Source organism: Corvus brachyrhynchos, unplaced genomic scaffold (assembly GCF_000691975.1).
Source record: "Corvus brachyrhynchos isolate BGI_N302 unplaced genomic scaffold, ASM69197v1 scaffold27, whole genome shotgun sequence".
NCBI lineage: Eukaryota > Metazoa > Chordata > Aves > Passeriformes > Corvidae > Corvus > Corvus brachyrhynchos.
Window position 1 is genome coordinate 3,042,806 of NW_008239139.1, and position 25,051 is coordinate 3,067,856.

At 43.0% G+C, this 25,051-nt stretch overlaps 1 protein-coding gene across 1 annotated transcript in view; it reads right to left on the reverse strand.

Annotated features, from left to right (window-relative positions):
- Positions 1 to 1,362: 1,362 nt before the first annotated feature.
- DGKI (diacylglycerol kinase iota) overlaps positions 1,363 to 25,051 on the reverse strand; it is a 173,746-nt gene continuing 150,057 nt past the window's right edge. The window contains 5 exon segments of the mRNA XM_008638114.2: positions 1,363 to 12,623; positions 13,530 to 13,629; positions 15,528 to 15,564; positions 23,222 to 23,342; positions 24,900 to 24,937. Of these exon segments, the coding sequence (XP_008636336.2) occupies positions 12,507 to 12,623; positions 13,530 to 13,629; positions 15,528 to 15,564; positions 23,222 to 23,342; positions 24,900 to 24,937 (413 nt within the window). The 3' untranslated portion in view covers positions 1,363 to 12,506.

Here is a 25,051-nt window from a genome sequence, read left to right on the forward strand (position 1 = left end):
ACAGTTAACAGAGCTGAAAGGCTGAGTAACAAGGGCAAATTACAGTGGATGAGAAAAGAGCAGTTGGACTCTCTTCAGAACTACATGCATGTGTAAGGCCACACACATTCAAGAATTTGGGGTGCAAACCCAGTAGGATGCAAAGCTGTTTTCTCATTTTTTCAGATGCACCACTGAGCAGCTCTGCCTGCAGGTGGTGGAACACCTCCAGAGGTTGCTGTGGGGGCAGCCCCAAGCACATCAAAAAGCACCTCTTCTCCACAGATATTTCCAGAGAGCAGCTGGCTGCCATTTGGTGCAGCTGGTGACTGTGAAGGACCCCAGAGGAGTCAGTGCTTTGTACCACACGGCTTATGGACGTCAAAGCAGGGCTTGGTAGTTGCTCCTTGCTGTGCAGTGTAACTCATGACCAGGCTACATCCTCGTCCAGCTCCAGCTAGTCATGCACAGGCAGAACAGTTGGTCTTTTTAGCACTATTCTTATTAATTATAATAATATTCCTAGGCTCTCTGAGACAGCAGGAAAAGGGAGCTTAAGACATCCTTTAAAAGAGACAAGCACACAGCTGGCTGCTGGCAACAGCAGTGAGCATCAAAGGGCTTGGAGTGGAGGAGGGAGCCAGAACCATGTGTGAGGGAGGTGTTTTGGGGGCAGGCACTGTCCCAGAGAGACAGCACAAAGGAAACATCACAAAATGATTCAGGAATACAATTTCAGGGTGGGACAGCAGAGGCAAGGGAGCTGTTGGGAAATATTGACTTGCACAGAAGAGAGGTCACAAAACTTTTGTGTCAGAAATGGCACAGAAACTCCTGAGTGAGGCAGGGAGGGGAACTGTTGAAGACAAGAAAGCGAGCAATGGCCATGACATTCTCAAGAATTCTTCAATCAGACACAGCTGGGCAGGAGCGAACAGAGTCATTATATGCTCATGGGTTAGTCCTGAGATAATAGTCTCCTGCACTGGAGAAACTCTCCTGAGATGCATAGCTAAGATCCTGAGGTGACCTATAAGCCTGTGTTACAGTCCTGCTAATCCCTGCTGGATCCCTCCTGCACACACTGAATACTGTGCTGACAATCTGTGTTTACTAAGGGACAGAAAAGATTTTCCTGGAAATATTAAAGGTATCATTAACCTTTTTCTTTACCATGACCTTGAAGTTGATTTATCCAGAGGCTTAACACTCCCTTCTCTACACTATCATACACACATATGCAGAATTTTGACCCCTGGATCCCTTTCTTCCACTCCCCCTAACTCTTCACAACTTCCAAGTCCCACCACTTTCCACTCTGCCAGAAGCAGCAACCCAGCTCTGCTGGCAAATGACACAAAGAAACTCAGCCCAGCCAAGGCATGCGCTTCTTCACTTTTATTCTGTACATTTCCACACAAGTCACAATACAGAAAAAGTGTCCAAAAGGAACAGTAACCAGCTCTTTCACTGTATACATATTTCTTTCTTCCCCCAGTTTAAAATCTCCCTAGATAGGCAACACAGTGATCAAGATACTTGGTATAAATAGGAAATGCAAGAAAATCATGGAAGAAAATACTTTCTTACTTTGTTACAAAAAACCCCCTCCTCCTTCTCATATTCCCCCTCACTGATGATTACCTGTGCCTTGATTCTCTGTTAAACATATATCCTCAGTTCATGGGTACGGCTGCGTGCCTCGGATTCCTTTGCCAGGTGGCAGCCTCAAGATGTTCCAGCACATTATGCATGGGGTCAGGTAGCATAAAAGAGCCCTTTGAGATGTTATTACAACTCCTGGAACAGATGTGGGTTCAGATAATAGGGTATGTACATATACTGGAACTCTGGATGCCTATGAAATGTTGACTAAAAATGCACGTTTGTTATTTGAATTTACTGCTCTGTTCAGGGGCCAAACACATTATGGAGTGGTTCAGATTCTGGCCTCGGTCCCATCTTGGTTGACTAGGAGTGAAATTAGTGCAGAGGAGATCAGAATCTGTCCATTGTCCTTTCTCCACAATCTCCAGGAAGCACCACTATAGATAGAGGTATATATATATATACCTAGCCTGATGAAACTCAGCCTTTCCATCAAGAGTGTGTTCATCACCATCCCACTCCTTCCTAGCCTTCTTCCTTTTTGCACGAGAAACTTCCAGTTCCCTAAATCTTTGCTAACTCTTGTCCTTGTTCTTTACCCGTTTTCATCTCCCATTTGCCAGGTGGCCAGAGGAGATGTTAACATGAAGGCCAGAGAATCTGTTCCCTCAAATGTTTCTCTTCATTCCCCAAAAACCTTTTGCATCAACAAACTGAAGTGGTGATTTCTGGACTCTTAGGCAGTAATTCTGTCATACCAACAGAATAGAGAGATGACAGAAAGTTATTTCTGAGATGGGCACTCCCAAAGGAAAAATTCTGTGCTCAATCAACTCAATATGATGGAATAAAGCTGCTCTAAAATTCAGCAAAATACTCTTCTCTGAAGAGAGAAAAACCACCTGAAAGCTTTCATTGACTTGAAATATCACCTGAGTTACAACTTTTAATGCAAGATAGCACAAACATGGAAATCAAGCATGAGAAGTGCAAAATAGCTCGTTAGAAAATTGCCATTCTCCAGCACCCTTTACTATCTCGACTTAAACCAGTTAAACTAAAAAGCATGGGAGAGGGCTACTCTCACTCTCTCAAAAAAAGGCTCCAGAAGAAGCAGGATGCCATAGAGGAGTAACATTACAAGACACACCAAAAAAAGAAAAATAAAACAAAACAAAAAACAAAACCACAAAAAAACAAACAACAAAAAAAATAAAAACCAAACAATTCAAAAATAGTTAATATACAGCAGATTTTGGGCTCATAACACAAAGCACCTTACCTGTCTGTGTATGGGGAGGTGATATTATCCCCATTTTACAGATAAGAAAACTGAGGCACAGTAAGGCTGAATGACTTACCCAAAATGACTCAATGGAAGTGGCAGGAATACAATCTCAAACCCTTGATTTGCTACTTTTGGCCCTATTTCTTTGACCACAGTACGACCAGAGAGAATTCTGATAAATTCTGAAAGCAAATACTTCCCTTTTCTGTGACACAACCATGTGGCACAGTTAGACTTGTAAACTATCATAAGACAGAAGCATACCATTAAACCAAGTGATTATTTTTTGCATAATCTTCTTTGTTTTGCAATGAAACAACAGGTCCAGTCTTGCTGGAAATAAAACCTCACCGAGCTAGCTGTGACAGTCTCATAAACCAAGCTCGGTCTTTACGTAAAATCGCATTTTCATTAGCACAAAACTGCAGCTTGAGGAGTGTTTCTGTCCATGGGAAAATCATGTTTTCCCCTATAACACCTTGGTTTTTCCCAGTGCAAGGCTGCAAAACCACACCTGTTCTAAACGCTGTGCAGAAGCAAAGTAGCAATAGCAGTGGCACAAAGGTAGGCCTGTAGTTTGTAGCAAAATATTCTGCTCACTGACTCGGAGAGGACACTGAAACCTCCACGGACTGCCAGAAGGTTTGTGTGGGAGCTGCAGAACACAAGTCCTCAGCTTGATCACTGGCTAGACTTTCAAAAATCTTCCAAAAGCCTCCTGCTTCCAAAAAGCTGTCTGCATCCAAAATGACTGGCACAGGGTTTGCAACAGAAAATAATATGGGCAGAAGAAAAATAACCTTCATTTCCCACTGTGAAAGCGCATTTCACCTTGAGGACGTTTCTACAGAGAAATGTTGGCAGTCGTATTCCATATTCCCCTCCCCAGTGCACTGCACCCTGGTGGGTCAGTGGCCAAAGCTGGCAGCTCCTAAGTCCATTTTGAAAGGGATTTTAACTCTTGATTGTTTCACTTTCCAATAGAGTTACAGGACACAGAGCACATGTAACACACGGTGTGAGGGCAGCTAGATGACACCCATTACAAAGGACATTCTCAGGATGATTGCTGTAGGAAGACACAGGCAGGAATCCCTGTCCTGAGGCACCAGGAATAGAATCAAAAAGAGCTTGGAAGAGCCCTTAGGAAGGAAGTGAGCTCCTGCAGGCTTGCTGATGTCCTTATGTATTTTACACTCTACCTGGCACTGGTGGGGTGTCTGGAATAGGTACCTTCAAAGAGTTGTTACTTTTGCCAGGAGGGTGAGAGATGGATCCTTCTGCACATAAGGCATCCCCTGCTTTCCCTTTCCCCAGCTCTGTGAGGTGCAACAGCAAGCTAGGGAAGAGACAAAGCTCCCAAGAGCTACTTAGTGCTTTGAAGGCTCAGTCACTTCTTTTCTTTTCTCCCAAAGCTGTTGTGTGATCAAAGGAGGCAGATGGAAGAGAATCTCTCTGCAGTGACATGTAAACGGAACAAAAAATCCTGATAAGCCCCTGCCATCTCCCTGTGATTTTTGTGAGATACATGCTGAGCAGAAAACTGTACAGTAGCAAAGCCAGCCATTTTGCAGGCGAGACCAGCACACTCACTTGCCAGTTGGAAGCAGCTGCCTCTTCCTGCAAGCACATCATGGAGCAACACAACTACATTTGCCCAGACAGAGATTATTTAACAGGAAAATCACAAAGGGAAGAAACGTGAGAGTAGACAGAAAAAAATATACATAAGAATTTTCCTTATTCATATTAAGACTAAGTCTGGAAAGGCTGAAATCAAGCCTGCAGGTATGAAAAACCCAAGTCCATCACACTTCCCATCTGTTTAATCCTGAGATTACAACTCGGGCATTACAACTGCCCTCAGAGGAGCCTTTAGTACTGCACAACCAACTCATTCCTAGTACAGAGAATTTCAACGTTCCCTACCCATGTCTGTACATGGTCAGAGGAGATCCAACCATCTGTGACTGGTCAAGCAGAAGCGTCCCAAGCGGTAAGCACATGGGCAGGATTTTGATCTTTCCAGTCAAAAAATGAAGGTAGGATGAGCTAAGGAAAGAAGAAGTGATGAAAGATTAAAGACTTCAGTACAGAAACTCTAAAGAGGAGGGGGGGAGGAAGGAAAAGCAAAGAGCACTGAAGAATATTTAAAATCAAATTTAAATAATATTATGTTCTAGTTCCTTCCTGCCATTAGCTGCAGCAAGATCACTTTTTTTCTTAGCTTTGACAGGAATGTACTCCTCCCATATACCATGCAGAAAATGAGAGTATTACAATAATTGCAAGATCACAAACAACCACAACTGCACCTATCTTCTATTAAAACAGGCACATCAGCAGACTTCTCATTCTGATGAAGGGAAAAAAAAAAATAGTCCTGGAAAAGGGCTGAAGCAGGGGACAGGAGAGGAAATACAACTATTCACTTTGTGACCTACAACAATCATTTATCTTGATGTGGCATTGCTTCCATTCATTTGGAAGGAAAACCTCCAGCATGGCTGAGGAGCAGGGAGGGATGTCCTTGCACACCTTAGGGCTCGTGTCTCACTTCAAAAAGCCTCAAGCTTTGCCAACAGAAGGGTGTCCCCCGCCAGACTGTGTGGCGATCTCTATAGGGGCAGGAATACCTCTGCACCTGGGTGACAAGTGTTGAACACAGTGAGCACCCACCTCACTATTACAATTAGATATATCCAATTATGATACATAATTACTCATTACAGTGTTATTCAAGAAGTAGCACTGCAACTCCCTATCTAGAAAAGAGCAGCGCATGTGGAAGCCATTCTGTAGGATTCCCCATTCCCAGGGGCCAGCTTAACTTTGCTTTTCTAATTTTGTCATCTTTCATTTTTTATGTGAATGTCACACAGGAAAAACAGCCCTAGAAAAGTGCGACTACTTATTAAAGCCTAATTAGCCAAGTATAAATCACTCATGTCTGCTGCATCAGACTCAAGAGCTTCTTGAGTTGTTCTCCATACCTACAAACCGGATTTGTACAGTTCCTAGACAGGATTTGGATTCCTGAATACGTATAGGAACAGAGATTACCTTCTACTTCTTGACCACAGGTTGAGGAAAAGAGTGGAAATTGAAGATCACTAAGGCAGCTGGAATGAGAGGGCCATTTTTCTCATTAAAATGAAGTGCACACTAAGAAATGAATTGCACGGGGTTCGTGCGTTAGCAGTTCGTTAATTGCAGCAGCCCTTGCCGCACCAGAGCGTTGGATTGCTACCTGCACACTTCACTGAGTGCTGGCTTACACATCAAGCAGCCTCCCAGACAGGGACTAATTGAAGAGCCAGGTGTGGCACTTCACCAGCAAAAGGAGGCTGGCTCGAGATGAAGCAATTACATACGTAGTATTATATTGCTCAAAGAAATAGTGCTTTATTTCTTGCATGTCAAAATGCTGCAGCTCCTATATATTTTGCATATGAATGCTGAGGCTGTTAAAATATTGGTGAACTCTGAAATAGCATTCCCAAATCAGGGTTCCGATTCTAGTGGATGAGGGCAGCAAAATAGAAACAAATTTTTTAAGAAAGAAGGGTTTTCGCTTTTTGGGGCATTCACCTACCTTTATGTGCCTGTCAAGAGAATTACTGCTTTCTTAGATTCCCCAAATCTCTGACATGTAGGAGATCTAACAGCATAAGCTGACTGTTTTAACAGGGCTTAGCCTCAAGTTATTTCCTGAAATATAGATGTGTTAATATTGAAACAAATGTTTTTGTTGCAAGGCATCCCCCTGCTCAGACTTTAGAAGCCACGATGTGCTACATCAGAATGAGGGGATTTTAAAATGAGCTGCCTGTCTTCCCCACTCTCTGGGTAACTAGATACATGTGTACTGCATAGGAGAGATTGGTTTTTTTGTCATTTTGGTTCTTTTTTTTTCATAAAATCAGTCAGGGAAACAAGAAACTGCAGCTGAGACTGGAATGTGGCACCTTATAAATAAGGCAGGAGACAAGATGCACTCTGATGGCTGAATACAGTAAGGTTATTCAGCTCTAAGCCTGCCTAATCACTGAAGTCAAATGTAATGAATTTACTGGTGTGATCAAGGCCCAAGGGAGGGAATTTTCCCCTTTTGCACAAATGGCACCATACGCGGGCCAGGAAATTCCTCGGCCAAGGTAGGGGGTGTTGCTCCAGTGCACATGTACAGGGGATGAGAGAACAGCACTCTCTGTGGGCACCACCACAGGCAGTGGTGCTGGAAACACACTGGGGAGGGGAAGTCCCTGAGCTCTGGTACCTGCAGGGAATCTCAGGCAGGCAGTCCAGAGAACTCCGGTGCCATGGCAGAACCTGGAGTAAAAGCAGCCATGGTCACTTTGACTACTGGGTAATCCACTCCTCCCAAGCTTTTACAAAGAATTAGAAGTGAGAAACTGCCCAAGCTCTTGGCTTTGGGCAGCCCAAGCCAAGTGCTGAGCTGCTGCAATTTGTCTCTGTTGGTACCTCTTGGCAAAGGCTGAGACATCCCAACTCCTCTATAGATTCTGTTCACCCCAACAGCTGGGTGCAGGGTTGGGTTAAAGCTCCTCTCGAGGCATTTCCAGGGATGCAGTCATGAGCTGCATCCTGCCCTTACAAAGGGGGAGTTAAAACACTGAAGCTCGAGACACATCCTCCACACTAAATTCTGGTATTCATCAGTATGCCAGCAAGTAACTTTCAGCACATTACTGAGTTGCCGTTGCAATCAACAGATTTTGGCAGGCAGATCATGGAATTTAAGGCTGTAGCAATCCATTGCTAAGAAAAACAGCAGCTTTCTTTTTTTTAAGAAAGCAAGATGAGAAGATGAGTACACAGTGAGCACTGTAATACTGTGTCTTATAGCTTCACATGCATCCAGAAAGGCACAGGAATATAAGCTGTTTCCAGGACTGCTGAAATGTCCAAAGATACTCACATTTGATGCTTTAGACTAATTAGGAAGCTAATAATGTAATGTCACTCTGGCTTAGATTCACGGAGGAAAAGAAAGAGAGGAAATATCTTATGAATGGAAATGAATAGGTAAAATGGAGGTCAAAATGTTACTTTTTGCAAGCTCATAAACAAGTCTTATAGAATACTTCTCTATAGATGTTAATTTGGTGCAAAAGAAGAAGAAAGTGAGGCAAGGAAAATGACCCACCTCAAATGGATCAGCACAAGGAACTGCTTTTTTCTCAGAGTACATAGAGCACAAGGAGGGAATTTCCTTGGAGATTTTTCAAGGCATTTAAATTTCCAGCATGCTCATACCTTTGTTGAGTACCATTAAACTCCAAGAAAACTTGAGGCTACTGATGTGTCTTGCTCATTTCATATCCCAGACACAGATCATGTCAACATGCTTTTGTCATCCTGGAAGGGTCAACACACATACATGTCCCATAGAAGGCCTCTGGGATGGCTGAAAGGAAAATAGCCACCTTCTAGATGAATTTGTGTTAGAAACTTTCACTACCATGCATTTCATTGTCACAGCAAAGACAAAAATGAGCCAAAGAGGCCATGAAATATTACTGAAACAAACCTGCTACAACCACACCTCCAGAAAAACCATGTGCCCCATCTATTCTTACACAACAGCACCAGCTCAGCAAATACACCTGGGAAGATCAGTGGCAACAAAACATCAATTTTGTACTATTTTCTTTGTCTAGGGTTCTTCTGTATGACAGTCCTCATGTAGAAGGGGACATCTCATGTAGACTGAATCCAGGCTACAGCATCATGAGTTGAAACTGAGCAATTCTACTGCTGCTGGGGAAAAGCAAAAATGACAGGTCTCAGTAAAAACACCTACAGACAACTTAAAGTGCTAAAACACAGACAAGCAAGCCACCACATGAAGTGGTGAAAGAGCCACTGGAGTCTGACACCTGTTTTGTAACAGGCACAATTTACCTTCAGCCCCGATTTTACATAAGCAAAACTCACATCTCACAGTATTGAGGGATGCCCAGAGAAGTTGTGGATGACCTATCCCTGGAAGAGTTCAAGGTCAGCTTAGATGGAGCCCTGAGCAGCCTGGTCTAGTGCAAGGTGTTCCTGTCCATTGCCATTCTATGCTATAATAAGTGAAAAATGTATGACATCATCATGCTTTGAATAACACATAAAAGATACCTCTAGCATTGAAACATGAAATAATAAGAGTAATTGATGCTATTAAATTACAAAATTAAGTTTATTTTATCAACATTATAAATACTTTCTTTCCCTCCATTTAACTCCAAAATGAGATAGTAAAACCAGTACAATGGAACAATTCAGGAGCTCCTCAGTTCTACTGAAAAAGGTTCCCTTTAATAACAAATTAAAATGGAAAATGACGTTTTGTCAGTCCAGCAATCTCAGTAGCTGAGCATCCTCAGGTACTTTGTCATTCAAATGGCACAATTTTAAGTGTGTTCGCATATGTATGTGTGCACCTATATACATGCATACTGCTATTTATAAATATACATATATATAGTAATATACACACATTAACAGACCCAGCCGCTGAGCAGACACTTAGAGTAAATCAAAATGCTTTACGTGTAATTTAAGTGGACTCCCAGCTGCCCACTGGAATTTGGGCCCTGCCCAGTGCAGGCACAATTGTACTGTACTAATCTAGACTCCAGGTGCTCCAGAGATTCAATGCCTATGTGCCACCTTTAACTGCTGCAGAGTCTACCTGCCTCTGGTAATCCCATCACACTTGAAAAAGGATAAGGAACAGTCCTGCAGCATCCTGGTCCCGAGCTGCCCTCAGTGAACCTGGTATTCCTTTCCATGCCTGAGACATTGTAGAAAACAATAGACACGCTCTGTCACCTACAAATACAAAACATCACCAGTATCTAGTGCATCATGTGTGCAGTGCTTTGGGACACCTTGAACATCAAAGGCACTACATCCAGCCAGTTCCTGCTCCCCCTGTGCTGAGGGCTATTTTTATCATACAGTAGCTGTCTCCTGCTGAGCACACGGCACAGGCAGCTTTCCAGAGACACAATAGGCTCACTCTGATCATATCATCCAGCTTCCAGGGGAAAAGGCAAGCCACGCTCTCTCGTGTGCTCTGAGTTCCTCTGAGCAGTCCAAATGGCACAAAATTGCTCGGCATCCTTGCCCATCCTGACAAGCTGCTCCAGATCCAGCCACAGCTGCAGGCACCTCCTGTGTACCAGGGATGGGCTGACAAGGCGAGGACCAGACCCAGCTCCCTTATCATAATCCACATGTGGCCTCTGGAGGCTACCTGTGGTTAAAGCAAGCCTTTACTGCTCCACTTGCTTCATGGGACTAAATGACCAGGAAGCTGTCACGGGCTCAGTGACCATACTCAGCTTGGCCTCAGCACAGGACAGAGCCAAGCTCCTGTGTCATTGAAACTTCCTCCATTTCTCACGTCAGTAAAACAAACCAAAAGGTTAAAGTGATAGTAACATAATTCTTACTTTCATCAAACATATAGAAATATTACAGTAATGTCTTTTCTCACAGCTGGGAGATGAAGCAAGGCCTACCATGAAACCACAGTGTGAGGATCTTTCCTTGTGGAAATATCACATAAACCAAAACTATATTCTTATTTTTTATTTTAGCAGTTGCCAAATTCTGTTCTAATATATACACATACTTATTTTCTCCACAAGCCCCTGGATAATTATCAAGGGACGTAATTTGGCTTTCATATTTTATTTTTTTAAATGAGAAAGGTAAAGACAGAAAATAAGACAAAATACATTTCATGTCGCCATTGATCTATAGATTACAAATATATATAGTTTCCTTCCAGAGGAAGAAATACTAAAGAAATATTTTGCCCATATCAAATGAACTTTTGAAAAGAGGAGAAAACAATTTAAAATATATTTTTTAGCTCCCCCCTCCCTACCATAACAATCATGTGTGGTTAAAAAAAAAAAAAAAGAAAGAAAGAAAAATTGCATTCATTTGATTTCCTCCACTTCTACCAAAGAAGAAAAACTTATCTGGATAATGACCTGAGTTATTTTCATGGTTTCCAAATGTATGTAACCCTGATGATCACCATCTATCAGAGAGCTACCTCTAGCAAGGCATGTGAAAACAAACACTGATGGATCTTTCAAATCAAACAACAAAGCAAAATTCAAAAATGTATTGCAAGAATTATGCCAAAAGTCAGCCATGAGCGTCTTCATGGGAACTGGTCTGACAAAGTAGGAGTGGAAGCTCTGCTATTTTGTCAGCTGAGATACCGGAAGGAATTGGAAACCAAAAGGTAAAACATTTCGTTTATGCCTGGATATTTGTTTGCTTTCTCTTCTTTTATGGTTATAACACAGAGAACAGATGAGTACAGAAGACACAGCTGGCCTTTACAGCAGCTAAGCTTTACATTTCAAACCTATTGTGGGTTACAAGGCAAAGAGCTGCTGCTTGTCCTTCTCCAGGGGGACAGACTCCCCAAAACTTTGTTCCCTTGAAAAATCAGATCGTTTACAGGTTCAGTCAAAAAGGTTTTCCCATTCCCAATGCCACCAGGCCAGTGCCCATTTGTTTGCTGGCAGCAGCAAGCCCAGGCTGGCTGCTGATAGTCCAGGTCTCCTTCATCCCTCTGGCTGTACTGCAAAGGGGACTAGGTCTGCAAGTCAGCCCATCAGAATTCCCAGAGTCTTGCACAAATCTCTCCCCAGTGGAAAACCCATCTTTTCAGAGGTAAAGAACAGCTATCAACTTCTAGGGAGGCCTAAAACCTGAGCAGAACTGGGTCAGTCATTACGGGCACAAAAGCGGTAGGAGAAACCTTCCTGGTGACTTTCTGCTCTGCCATTCAGCATGGTATATCCCATATACCTCCTTTCCATACAAATGCCTGTCTCACGAGGATACCATAACCATATGCCCAGCAACAATGAGGTTGGGTTTTGTCACTGCTGTAAATCTAACTCTGCCCCACACCCTGGAAACAAGGCAATATGCAGCATCCTCTCCAAAAGCAAGGAAACTCCGTGGTGCTGAGTACTGACAACACAGCTTCCGAGAGGATGGCAAGGGAGGGAATGTAGCTGGTAAAAACACTGGATATTTCTTAAGGGCATCCAGAGCTCCTCAAATATTTTGCTACTGCCTGACCATTGGTGAAGACAATACAGAGATAACAGGTAATATTTAACTGATGAGAAGTGAGGGGAACAGGAGAATAAAAGCAATTCAGGAAACTGTAAGGATGGAGGAGGGCCTGGTTGGGTGGCTTAATGTCCCAGTTAGTTTGGAGTTTTGTTCCCCCACACCCTCTTTACTCTTTCCTTTTTTTTTTTTTAAACAAATTGTACAGATGAACATGGGAGAAGTTCATGCTACTTGCTGGAAGCAATAAAGGTAAATTTTTGTGGCCTATGGATTCCACAGACCTTTGAGTGTCCCACCTCATCCATCATGGGCTAACTTATGGAACATAACTGTTCCGTGGCAAGACTCAGTAGCCCTTAGAAACTGGTGGCATGTCCTCAGGTATTTTCCTCGAGAGTGAGAGACACGGTGATTGCATCAGTTTCTTCCTCACATGATGCCCGAGTGCCTCAGGTGCAGTCTCGAGATTTCCAGGAATCCTCTTGGACATTTTCAGACATCAGACTGCTGTCTCTAGATCCTCGTGGGAAACCATTTGATAGTTTTGTCGACTCTCCAGGTAGGAGGCCAGATCCGGATCACCAGCCTGCTGAGCCCTGTCACGAGGGGTCTTACCCTATAATAAGAAACATGAAGAGAAGGTCTTGTGCTAACATGTTTAGAGCAACAGATGATTTCTAGGCAGAAGACAATTAACAAGTCAGAAGTCACTTGTCTGGATTTCATCTGTTTTTGAAAGCTTTTTGCAACATACAATTCTATCATCTGAACAAATCATAGAATCATAGATGATTTCTCTTCCCACTATAGGCTACCTCATAGAGCCCCAGAAGGTAGGAATTAGTTTTGATTGCCTGGCTGCAGCAAGGGTGCTTCTGAATCTGAAGCCCAGAGAACCAACCCACTCTCAGCTGCTGACCACAGGGTGCTTGTGCTCAGAAACTCCAGAGAGGCAGCTTCTGGATCATGTTCCTAAGCAATCAGACTGTTGCAATGACGGAATATTCCTTGGATTTAATTTTTCCCAGACTTCTTTCTCAGTCAAGCTTACACCAAGAGAGTGCTGTGGTTAGTGTCACATCAGTGAGCATAGGGGCAAGCCAGGGCAAAAGAAGATAGTTAGCCATCCTCACAAAGCAAGTCAGCCACAATAATCAAGCCTCACTGATGCTGTGCAATCAGAAACCAAGGCTCCTGCAGGTGGTCCTTGCCCACAGGCCTCTCTTTTGACCACACAGGAGGAGGATACTGCTGTGCCATGGAGATGTCTCATTCACACCCAGTGCACCAAATAGCTGGAGGCCAGGCTCTCACTATGGTGATAGTGACCCATGTAGGGGAGTGAACTGAAGTCTCTTGTACTTGTTTAAATCAATACAGTTTTCCCTATAAAAATAGCTTGCTTAAGAGGAGCTGCCCTTGGCACACACAAGGAAGCCTCAGTCATGCAAACAGCAGGGACGGATGCTGATGGGTCTCGCTTGGCTGCAGGGGTTTATAGCAGTTGATGGAGCTGCATTACCTTGGAGTCTGTCTTTCTCAGAGAGGCTCCCGCATCCACCAGGAGCTGGCAGACGGCGCGGTGGCGCTGGCAGGCTGCCTTATGTAATGCTGTCTCACCCCTAGACCAAAGTACAGAAACCAGCAGTGAGACACATCACACCAATGTACATTTACGAAGTATGAGCTGCAGAGGATAGACACAGAAGGATGCTGCATTTCTGCGAGGTTCCCTCTTGCTGGCAGAGGTGGACTTGTACACTCTCTCCCTTAGCATCTACATCCTTTGACTCAGTAGGAAAGCCTGCAATGCACAAATAGCAGACGAAGAACTTCTGAGGGATGGGAAAGAAACATGCACAGATTTTATGTATTCAGAGGACTGAATGTCACATTCCCATCCAACCACCAGCTCTGTTAACTGCTGAAAAGGCAAACCAGACACCTTCTTATTTCACAGGAGGCAAAACAGCAACAGGGTTTGTTTCTTCCTGCAATTTTTTTCCTCAGCCTCATTCTTGCAGTCATCCTGCAAAAATCCTGCCCATCAAAGCTATGACTGCTGCACTTGCTGCCCTGGTTCTGATATCCTGCTCTCTTGGATGTATGAGAGCAAGAGCTATGTGTTTGTTTTCCACCACTGGACTGCTGAGCTACTGGGGAAGATTAAACACAAGCTTTTCAGAAGGGAAGACTGGGTAGTGGGAATGCATTTGTTGCAAAGCTTCTCACTTACACTGGAGCTAAGTCTGGCAGGATTCTGAAACTGGCTGTAGTACTGAGAGTAAAGAAATCCATCTAGATTTGCCTAGGAAGAAGGGGATGTTTTCAAGTATGCTTTGAGTGGGTTGAAAAGGAGTCCTTAATACAAATATCCAACAAGCAGGGCCATTACATAACCGGTGAAATAACAAATGACAAGAAATATGTGTAGTAGGACAAATCTTGCACCTACCTACACAGAGTGCATAGAGGAATTTCAGCCCTCATCCATGGCAGGGGAAGTTGAAGTGTTAAGAGGCAACCTTGTAATAAATATGCTCTTGCTGCATGAGAACTAGTATCAGGATGGTATACTATCCTATTTCCCCATGAGGACCAAAAGACAAATTCATACTGCCAGTTACAGCTTGAACCTTCCCTTTTCAAGGGTTAGAGGTAGAGGAACCTTTGTAAAAGGAAGCTCATAGCTCATAGCCATGCTCACTAACACTTTATGTGGTTGTGCTACACTCCTAGATGAAAAGGCCCGGGCAGTCCATCCAGCCCCTGTCATCTCTGGACTTCCCACATGCACCTTGTGCAAAAGGTCTTCTCTGTTAGCAGAGGAGGGCACTGTGGGATGAGAAATGGTAGGCTTGATCCTTGTCAGAAAGACTGCTTTTATTTCACATGTATTACACATATTTTCCAGGATTTTTCATGTTTCCCTTACATACTTTTGTGAAACTTTGATTATACAAGATGTAAAAAAGTTGGGAATTGGAAAGGAAGGTAATTTTTTTGTTGGTTGGGTTGGGTTTTTTTAATATCAGAACAGAGCTGATGCATGTTTTAACTACTTCAACTGCACAGGTCCTGGTCACTTAGGTGAGCTAAGGCAGAGCACCCTGGATGAATCAAGAAGGGACTGAAAAAAGGTATAGATCAAGAAAAGTAATTTCCTGACTTCTGGAATTTACTCTTCAGGTTGGTCCCTGAAACATCAGGGAGGAGGCCTGATGGAGGCCAGAAACATCAAAACACAAAGCAAGGCTTCTATTCCTCTAGAAGGATTGAGGAATCATGGGAAGCAATAGGGAGAAAGTCCTCTGTGAAATCCAAGAAATGTTTGGTTTAGGAAAGAAATCCACATATGAGGCAGTTGATATGTGGTTTTTAGGGGGACTTCTGTTTGTTTTTTTCGAAGAGCTGTGCCATTTTAAAATCTTTTTCCTATTTAAAAGTTTGCACTTGAAAGCCAAGAGGAGTCTGCCAGTCTAACACGCATAATGTGAAGGACAGAGTAGGTTGTACTTACGTTTCACTGTCTGCCATGTCCAGTAATTCAGATGGACCTGCAAAAGATAGTCAGGTATGTCATACAGCATTTTTCTGCGTAACTAAAAGAGTATGTCTACCAGGAGAAGATTCCCGGTACAAATACATAAAAGAAGCCAAGTGAAAGCTCAGCCTGCAACAATATGTCAAACTTCAGTGTAATATTTGCTTGTGTGAGCCCTTGCACTAGTAAAATTCTGAATGCACAGTCACTGCTGGAGTGTCAGCAACAGGGAGTAGCAGCCTCTAAATTATACTGGGAATGAATATTCATGGAGTTTATTTTCTCACTCTTTACCTTGCTCAATTAAGTGGTTCACATAAGTACAGTACACTGAAAACTCTGATATACTGGAAACCCTGATATATTGCAAGTTAAAATCTATTGTTGGCATTAGAGGGAAAATGTCATTAGGAAGTTGAAATTAGCCAAATTCCATCCTGAATGACATCCCTGTGCTAGTCCATTTAATAGCGTTATACAAAATGTAGATCAGGGTGGAATATTCCCAGCAGTCTTTATATTGATATGCAAATCCTGTACTCTACTGGTTAGCAATGATCAGGAAAGTAACATTAAGAAAAACAGAAGAGATTTTTGTTAAGTGGGAAAAAAATAATGCATTTATGTTAATGTCCTTTTGTCCTTGATATTCACTACAGGCAGATATTTATAGCAGCAAATTCCATCACTGAATTATAGTGATATGGGAGAGGCTAGGATCTGGATAGCATTTGAAAAAAAAAAAAAAAAACCAACAACTTTTCCTTTGCAGTCTGTCATATTATTCTTCTCTTCACTGCTCTGGAGTGTAGTGTTAGATGGTATAGGGCAGTCAGCAAGGGGAACGGGGAAAATTTACAAGACTTTTCCTTCCTGCACATGAATATTTCTCTTCAGCACACTGTGACTTTGAAATTCAAGAGTCCTCAAGAGCTTACAGCAAATCTCACCTGGAACTGAGGAATTTCACACTACTTGCTTACAAAGGCCTACACGCAACCTCTCTACAGTCATTTCACTCTGAGTGTGTGTCAAAACAGATCAGAGCAGCCTGTCTTTACCTCCCTGCTTTTACAATATACACATGGAGCATCACTGGGGGCTGCTGGAGCTGCAAGCAGCTCCTTCACTTCATCTTCTGTCATCACGAGAAAGGGTGGTGCTTAGTCCTTAGTGCACAGGGCATTGTGTGCCACTGCATACCTGTCATGACAGTTCCCCAAACTCAGTAGCCACTGCCAGTTATTTAATGCACCCTGGCTCTACCACCACACATCCTCATCTCCACACTTGGCAGTGGTGTGTTCTCTCCTGCCTGTCTGAAAGAAGAATCAGTCATTACCCTCGAGCTCCCAGAAGCGTGAAGAAGGATAAAGGGTGATAAGCAGAGCTTCTTGTTGAGGCAAAAAAAAAGATAATGCCTGAGAGACTAAACACACAATTAAAAAAACACATATGAAGAAAAGGAGTCCTTTACATTTCCTAGGAGAAAATCATGTTCTCTTGAAAATAAAGGTAATTCCCCATAGCTTCCTGCAATGCCACATCCCATTGATAGGTAAGCAGGAATTGCTTGCAGTGTGTTAGAGAAGACACTGCCACCTGTTATTTCTGTTCATGGATGGAGCAAGGAAGGTTGTATTGCCAAGGTGGAACAGAGTGACAGGTCTGGCTTTATGGGACATAGAGTTACTTGCCCAGGTAAGCGGAAAAAGATGTTAAAATTTAAGTAAAGGTAGTAAAATGGAGAGTAGTTGGAGTGCCTGAGAGACTAAACACACAATTAAAAAAACACATATGAAGAAAAGGAGTCCTTTACATTTCCTAGGAGAAAATCATGTTCTCTTGAAAATAAAGGTAATTCCCCATAGCTTCCTGCAATGCCACATCCCATTGATAGGTAAGCAGGAATTGCTTGCAGTGTGTTAGAGAAGACACTGCCACCTGTTATTTCTGTTCATGGATGGAGCAAGGAAGGTTGTATTGCCAAGGTGGAACAGAGTGACAGGTCTGGCTTTATGGGACATAGAGTTACTTGCCCAGGTAAGCGGAAAAAGATGTTAAAATTTAAGTAAAGGTAGTAAAATGGAGAGTAGTTGGAAGAATATGACCTGAGGGGGAGAAGAAAGCTGGGGCAGAGTAGGTCTGGAGAGAAGCCAAGGGTGAAGGAAAACTGATCTGAAGGAGGAAGGAATAGCAGGGCTAGGACAGAGGAGCTCAGTGCTGAGGACTGTGAGGGCAGTCTGTGAGTACAGGCCTGAGGAGATGACAAGTACATCCCACCTAAGTGAGAAGGGTGCTCTCCTGGATACTGTCCCAAATTCAGCATTTCATGGGAGAGCCCTGACTCCATCCGAGCCATACATAAGGGCCAGATACTGGGGTTAATAATTAGCTGCACAATGTGGTACCAGGATTGATTAATTTCATTCTCTCTGGCCTATCTTTGAAGCTGAAATGTCCCAACTCACAGCCTGAGCTGTGCCCTTTACTTCTTTATTTTATTTTCACTTGTGCTTCTCTTAAACCATCTCACGCCCTCCTCCTAATTCCCTTTCCCCTCTTTTTTGGACCTCATTTTTATATCAGTCTCCCTGGCGCTGCCAACCGACCATTCCAAATCCCCCTCTGCCCAGGGACAAAAGCTGCACAGATGTGGGAAGGGCTGGCACTGGGAAAGCTAACGGCACTGTCATCCTGACCCAGCGGGGAGGCGGCTGTTTTACTCTGGGACAAGAGGCAGAGAAAGAAAAGGGGACCAAGGCACAGAGAGAAAGAGGACAAAATAACCCAATAGAAATCCGGAAGGGAAATGCATGAGTGAGACTTCTATCAAGGAAAACAGCAGGGGGGGAAATAAAAACAAAAGATAGAAATGTGTGGAGAGGTGGAGGGAGGAAAAAAAAGAGAGAGAAAGGGAAAAAGAGACTGGGGGGCTGAAGAATGGCAGGATGGGGACGGGGGACGGGGTGGGGGGAGAAGTTTGCCTGAAAAGAGCTGAAAAGCATGACGCACCGAGGGGAAGCCCAGCTGAGATCACTCTCTTTCCTTAACATTGCCCATAGACTGTCTGTGTAGAATTATTAACTTTTTTCCCTCTCTCCTTTTGCCCTCTTTTGCTTCACCAAAGCCCTTCTCCAGTTTCTCAGAAGGCAAAGCAGCCTGAGCTGGGTATGGGAGGAGGGAAGGGAAGGAGACGCTCAAAAGCAGCTGCTCCTTCACTGAGCTCACTACAACAACAAAAAAAAATACTTTAAGTGACCATATTTCAGAGGCATTTCCAAAATATACAGCACTACACATTCTTGGAAGGCCTCTGGGCCCACAGCATAGCCCTCTCCAATGGATGTGGTTACAGCTACCCACAGGAGACCCACAGATATTAGCCCCTGCCAGTCCCGTGTCCTGTCAGTCCTTCACAGAACTGGGGAAGAAGGGTATTTACTCTAAGCAGTAATGTCAGATATTATCAACATTTCTGGATGCTTATCTGTCAAAATCCTCTTTGTTTAATAACCTGATTGAGCTTGTTATCTGGGGAACAAAACTGCATGTGCATCCTTACCTTCGAAGTGGTAGTATTTTTAAAATAACAATAACCTGGAAATTCATAACTATTTCTAGCCTTTCCCCAACTCCACCCTCTTCTTTTTTACCTGATGTGAAAATTAACAGTAGTTTTTTTTCTGCTAGTGTCTTTTAGCTCAGAATTTCCACTGTAGTATAGAGGCCAGTCAGGTTATGGGAGCATTCCTTCCTACCTGTCTGTCATGTTGCTGTAAAATCTGGTAAACTTGAAATTAAAATAGACTATGTTATACCTTGTGTCTTCTAGAAAAACTAAATTGTTTTCTGCTTAGGCCCCTCACAAATGACCACTACCCTAAAACACTCCGCAAATCTAGACATACTAACAAGTGTCATACAAACTCACTCTCATTCAGTGTTGCTTTCTGATGACTATTCAAATTTGTCCCCAACACACATCTCTGTCACAACAAAATTTGCTTTCCAAAAGCCTTCTTAGAAACTTCTGAATCTGGTCAGGATGCAAATCCAGATTCGCTGATGGCTCTTAACTCTGGACTTTGCAGTGCTAAGATTAATGAAAGCATCATCTTTTTTTTACCAGAGGATGCTTTCTAGTGAAGCAAGGACATTGATGTTTGAGGACACAGAAGTGTTTAGGATGGGATGCCCTACATACCATCTGTTACATCAGAAGTTCCCACCACAAACTCCTAAGGCAGGGGTAAGCATCTTTCCTCTCTTCTGTTTAAAATTAAAATACCCTAGATGAACTGTACAGTTCTTGCTTGTCTTTTGAATGTCTACAGAAGACAAGACAAAGCAAATGGAATTATTTGCATAATGTTTATAAATTATACATTTTTCACAGCTGCCAGACAAAAATTCCAATCCAAGTTTGATACCAAATACAGATGATTTAGGGGGCCCTTTTTCTAACAGAGGTTCTTAAGCCTTCCTCAATTCTGCCTGTGTTACTCAAGCAGACAGTTAACTCTTCTCTAATGTACGCGCATTAGGACGTGATGCAGTTGCTGACTGCAGCACTAAAAAGCTGTGATTCTGATACTTACTGAGTTTGGCCTTCAGTTTCTAGCTAAGCATTTCTTACCTCAGCTACAGACAAGTTTTTAAAGCTGACCTTTCTACTAAAAGGAAAAGACATCCTGACACCTACTACATTGGTGCTTCAGCTACTATTCCAGGCTTGTGCTGGACCGCTGTGAATTATCAGGTGGCATTGCACAGCAGTCCCCCTGTGTGACTCATCTCTGCTATTTCTAATTTAAGATAGGTTATTTTCCTCCCCTTAACATCTGAAATCATTTTGATCATGATCACAGAATAAGCTTTCATATCAATGTGCCCTGCATGTTTGCAGAAAGCCATCTCCACAAAGGACAGCTTTAGCATCACTACATCATTTTCCTTCCTTTGTAATTCTAGTTTTATGGGTGCCACTCCTGCACTACATTGGATTCACCCCACTGTTTTTCAAACTAGACAATTAAAGTTCCCAGGACAGTGGGTTTTGTCTTCTTTTGTTGCTGTTGTTTTTTAGAGATATTCAGAAAATTTTTCCCCGTGTGGTTAATAACAGATTTTCTGTGCTGTGTGCTTGAGGGTGGAATTCCTGTTAGCATTGACTATCTCCAGCCATGTATGGGAAGCTGATAAACTAGAGAGGAAGTGTGACTGGGCAGAGGTAATTGCCAGAACAGAAGACTCATTTTTATGAAATTTTTATGGGTTTATATCGGCAGAAACAAGAAGTTTCACACAGGGAAACCCTTAGATGTTAGTAGCATTGGATCAGGTTGTATACAGTAATAATTGCTGAGAAGATGCCAAATGCCAGAGAATGCAAAGAAAAACAAGGACATTATGATGATGATGATTCAGCAAGAGAGCTCATTTGTGGCTGAGAAGTGCCCAGGGTAGAAATTAGTTTCATTAATTGCTTGGTGGGAGAAGAGGGGAGGACTCTATTAGAGCATTGTCCCATGCACTCCCTGATCCCCAGAGAACGTTAAACAAACAATGCATTTGGAGAAGCCCAGAGGACATATGTCTGGAAAGCTGCAAAAGCTTCCTGCCATCCTTGGGGATAAAGAAGGGAGAGATTAACTGAGCTGACATTTGCTCAAGCTTCTGATTTGTCTTTGTCTAACAGTCCATAATCCCTCACATTTCTCTACCTACTTCAAAAATTCCCATGGATTCCCTGCTTACATTCTTACCAGTTTAAATTATCTCACTTTAAACCTTCACCAAAAGAGCAGTAACTAGGTCAGACTGTGACTAAGTTAAAGTATATGTGTCTAATAAAAATCCTGGAAAAGCATCTATGACAGTGAATTGGCACAGGTCATGTGCAGTGTGAAAAGAGACCAGGGCAGTAAGAAAATAAAACAAAATTGTGCCTGTCTACAGAATTCAGTGGCACGTATGTGCACTGTGACTAATGAGATAATCCAGAGCAGTTAAATAGGAGGTAGAGTCAGCACTGGTAAAGCTTGCTAGAACTGGTGAGAAAACCAACCATTATTTGGGTATAAGGCAAACTGCACTGACCTATCCATGTGCAGGTATCTATACGTAGAGAAGTAAAAGAAAAATTCAGCCCCTCTCAGTCAGATTTTGGGGCACAGTTCAGTTGCCCACACACAGATATTTTGTGTCATTTGATATACCTACAGACCAGCCTTGGGATGCATTTGGAATGATAGAGATGCTTGCTTGGGCTTTGGCTATCTGTGCAGGTTGGGCCTCCTCTGGGCCTTGTGGGTTATCTTGTAGACCCAATCAAATGTCCTGGCTATCCAAGGGCAAATGGCATTAGACATTTATGTTTATCTAAATGAACACAGGTAACTGATGCCCAAATCACTTTCTGGGCTCCAATGACTACCTTGACTAGGATCTCCTCTGAGTTAGTCGTGCCAGCAGTCTGCTGCTATTAAGGATGCCCTCTTCACTTCCATCTGCCACTGCAAGTGCCTCTGTCACACAAGAACAAATGAACTAAGACACAAATTGCTGTTGACAGTACAGGAACTTGGACCTATATAATACCTGACACCTATATGTTAACACCTAACTTAGGAGTCAAGCTCAAAGAGATGCATTGTTACTTCTTCCTTTCTTACGAGTTGTGCTTTTTTCTTCTCTCTGCACAATTTGTGCAATGCCTTGGAGCATTAGCTAACACTCATCATAGTTGCCAAGGGCAGCCTCTGTGTTCAGTGCTAACACTGCTGCTTAAATAATGTAGCTGATATTTTGACATTCAGAAGCCAAAATAGCCATTGATATTTTGAAGTGAGGTCAGAGAAGAGTCACAACGAGAAAACTTTTCCTACAATCAAGGAGGCTGATAACTGTGACTTCAGCTCTATGTGCAGAGCAGTGACTATATTACTGTGCCACTTTCCAGCAGTGAGAGAACAAAGTTACAGTGGTGCAACTGGCAGAAACTCCTAAATGTGACTGCCTCAGACACAAACAAATTGCTGCATAGCCTGCAATCCCTGCTACTGATGAAGAGAAGAGTCAAAAGGAAAAAAGGGCAATGGCATGATCACAGTCTATAAATACAAAATTCAGATCATAAGTTTTTGCTATTGGGTGGTCTTGAACCTAACAGACTTAATAGTCTAAGATTGGTATGGAAGCTAGGTGAATTCATCTAGAAATAAATAAGCAGATTCCTGACCAGTGTGTTACTAAATGATGAAATAATAGCAGTGGTTGTATGGGCTCTTCGCTGCTGTAGATGTTTTAATGGAGATTAGATGCTTTCTACAACATATGCTCTAGTTGAAAAACAGTTCAGAAGATTTCTGTTCCAGCGGTTCTAACTAGAGCGTCACACTGTGTCTGCACAGCCCCCCAGCTGATGCAAACATGAAAACATCATCCTCCTCAAAAGCCATTCTAATTCTTCTTTTCACACTTTATCTGGAGCCATCACTATCACTGCTACCCCATCCCCAGCCTCCTGCTCACACATACTGCAGGTGGACATTTCACTGAGGGAGACCACAGATGAGTGAGGCCACTTTCAGCTGCCCGGTGTGGTTTTGCCCGACTGACACTTGGCTGAAGTATAGCTCCCTGTGGATTTGCCCACTGTGACTCACCATGCTCCAGGATGTATTTCACAATCTCTCCATTCCCAGTCTTGGCAGCATGGTGCAACAAGGAGCAGTGATCAGGTCCTTGGATTAACAAATTGGCTCCTTTTTTACAACATTCTATGAACTGGATGGGGGGGAAAAAAAAAGAGAGAGAGAGAGAAAAAAAAACATACAGAAGGGTAAGAGGGAAGGAGCAGAAAAACAAGTATGTCAGAAAATTCTTTACTGGTTCCAATTGTAAGTCAGTACCAAATTGAAACAAAAGAAAATAAGACATAAATTTAAAACCAGCTTTTAGGCCCTAATATAAAACATCTGAAACCAGAAGTATTGACAATTATATGGGTTAAAGAGAACAGTCTGTATTTCCTAAACAATGAGACATTGCTACTCTACTGGTGATGATTTATTGTTTGCTAGCAATGCTTGCAAACCACATCTGGTGAAACTGCTGGGATATATTAAAATATATGTACTTGATACAAAATTCTGGCTTCTTTACTGAAGACTCAAATTTTTCCTTAGCTCAGGAGCTGAAGATTTTCTGACTAAATCAGAAAATTCCAACTCAAAATTCCACAAGGAGGTGAGGTGACTGTCACGGACCTCCCTTCTCACTGTGCCCCCTGTTCAGGGCTGGCCGAGGAGGAAGCATAGGAGGGGTAAGAATGAGAGGGGAATAACAACCAGCCAGGTCTCAGAAATGCTGCAAACTTTGGGGGAGGGAGAGTGGGATTTGCAGTGCAGATCACTGCAGAAAAAGGAGAGAATTGCAACACTGAGGACTCATTTATGGTGCAGCACATCTGAGGAAGGGCAAGGAGTTTCCCCATCAAAGCCAGCTCAGGAAAAAGGTTTTCAAGAAGTGGAAAGAAGACAATATTTTTATGACTAATTGAAGGACTGCTCCCTAGATGCTGCAGGCACAAGTGCTGAGGCAGTGGTATAGAAGGGGCACCTGCAGGCAAAAAGTTGGCCTAACAGCACTGTAATTTTTACAAATGGCTCCAAGCTGGCTTCTCACAGATAAAATTGCAATCATTAATCACAGTCCTCATCCAAATTTGAGGGCATGTTCTCAGATCCTGACTTGGCTACTGAGACATGCAGCCTGAATAGCTCTCTGATGCGGGACTTCAGTCATGGGCACAAAAAATTTTGCATGAGTGTTTTTTTCTCCCAAACCAATTATACCAAGGCACTTCATGTTTTGAGACATCCATCAGGTGATAGAACAACCAGCTGAGGTTTGTCCTACCTGGTCTGGTGGTTGCCTAGGTAGACTTTGAAAAAGCTAGCACTCGGGGACTTGGCCACCAACCTCACTGGTGTAAAATATCCTTTTGTATGTAAGGCTGTGTCAGAACTACCCTGCTGTTCAATGCTGCCAATATAGTAATTTCCCTGTTAGCAACTGGCACATTGCTCTGTGCAGTGGGCTCTGAATCCTGGGCAAAAAGGTGCTGTCTAACACCAGATCCTATTCACACAAATTTCACACCTCACCTAAATGATGTGTTCCCCTAGTATTCAGGGTTTCCTGGAAAGGCTGTAAAATGGCCCTTGCCAGCAGTCCCTACAGCCGCCTATTTATGTTTTGAGCAGAGGTGTGATAAAATTTACAGTATATCTGACCAGCAAAAAACTGTGAATAAGTGGACATTCAGTGCTCTGCACTTACCTTCAGTAGATCACCAGATATGACTGCCTGTAAAAGTGCTGCAAAAGGCAAAAAGAAAACTGATGTCAGGCAGAAAGCATTATGCATACAGCCTCACAGCTGAGGACATAGCTCACAGCACGTGCAAGTTAAGACTGACATCCCCCAGTCCA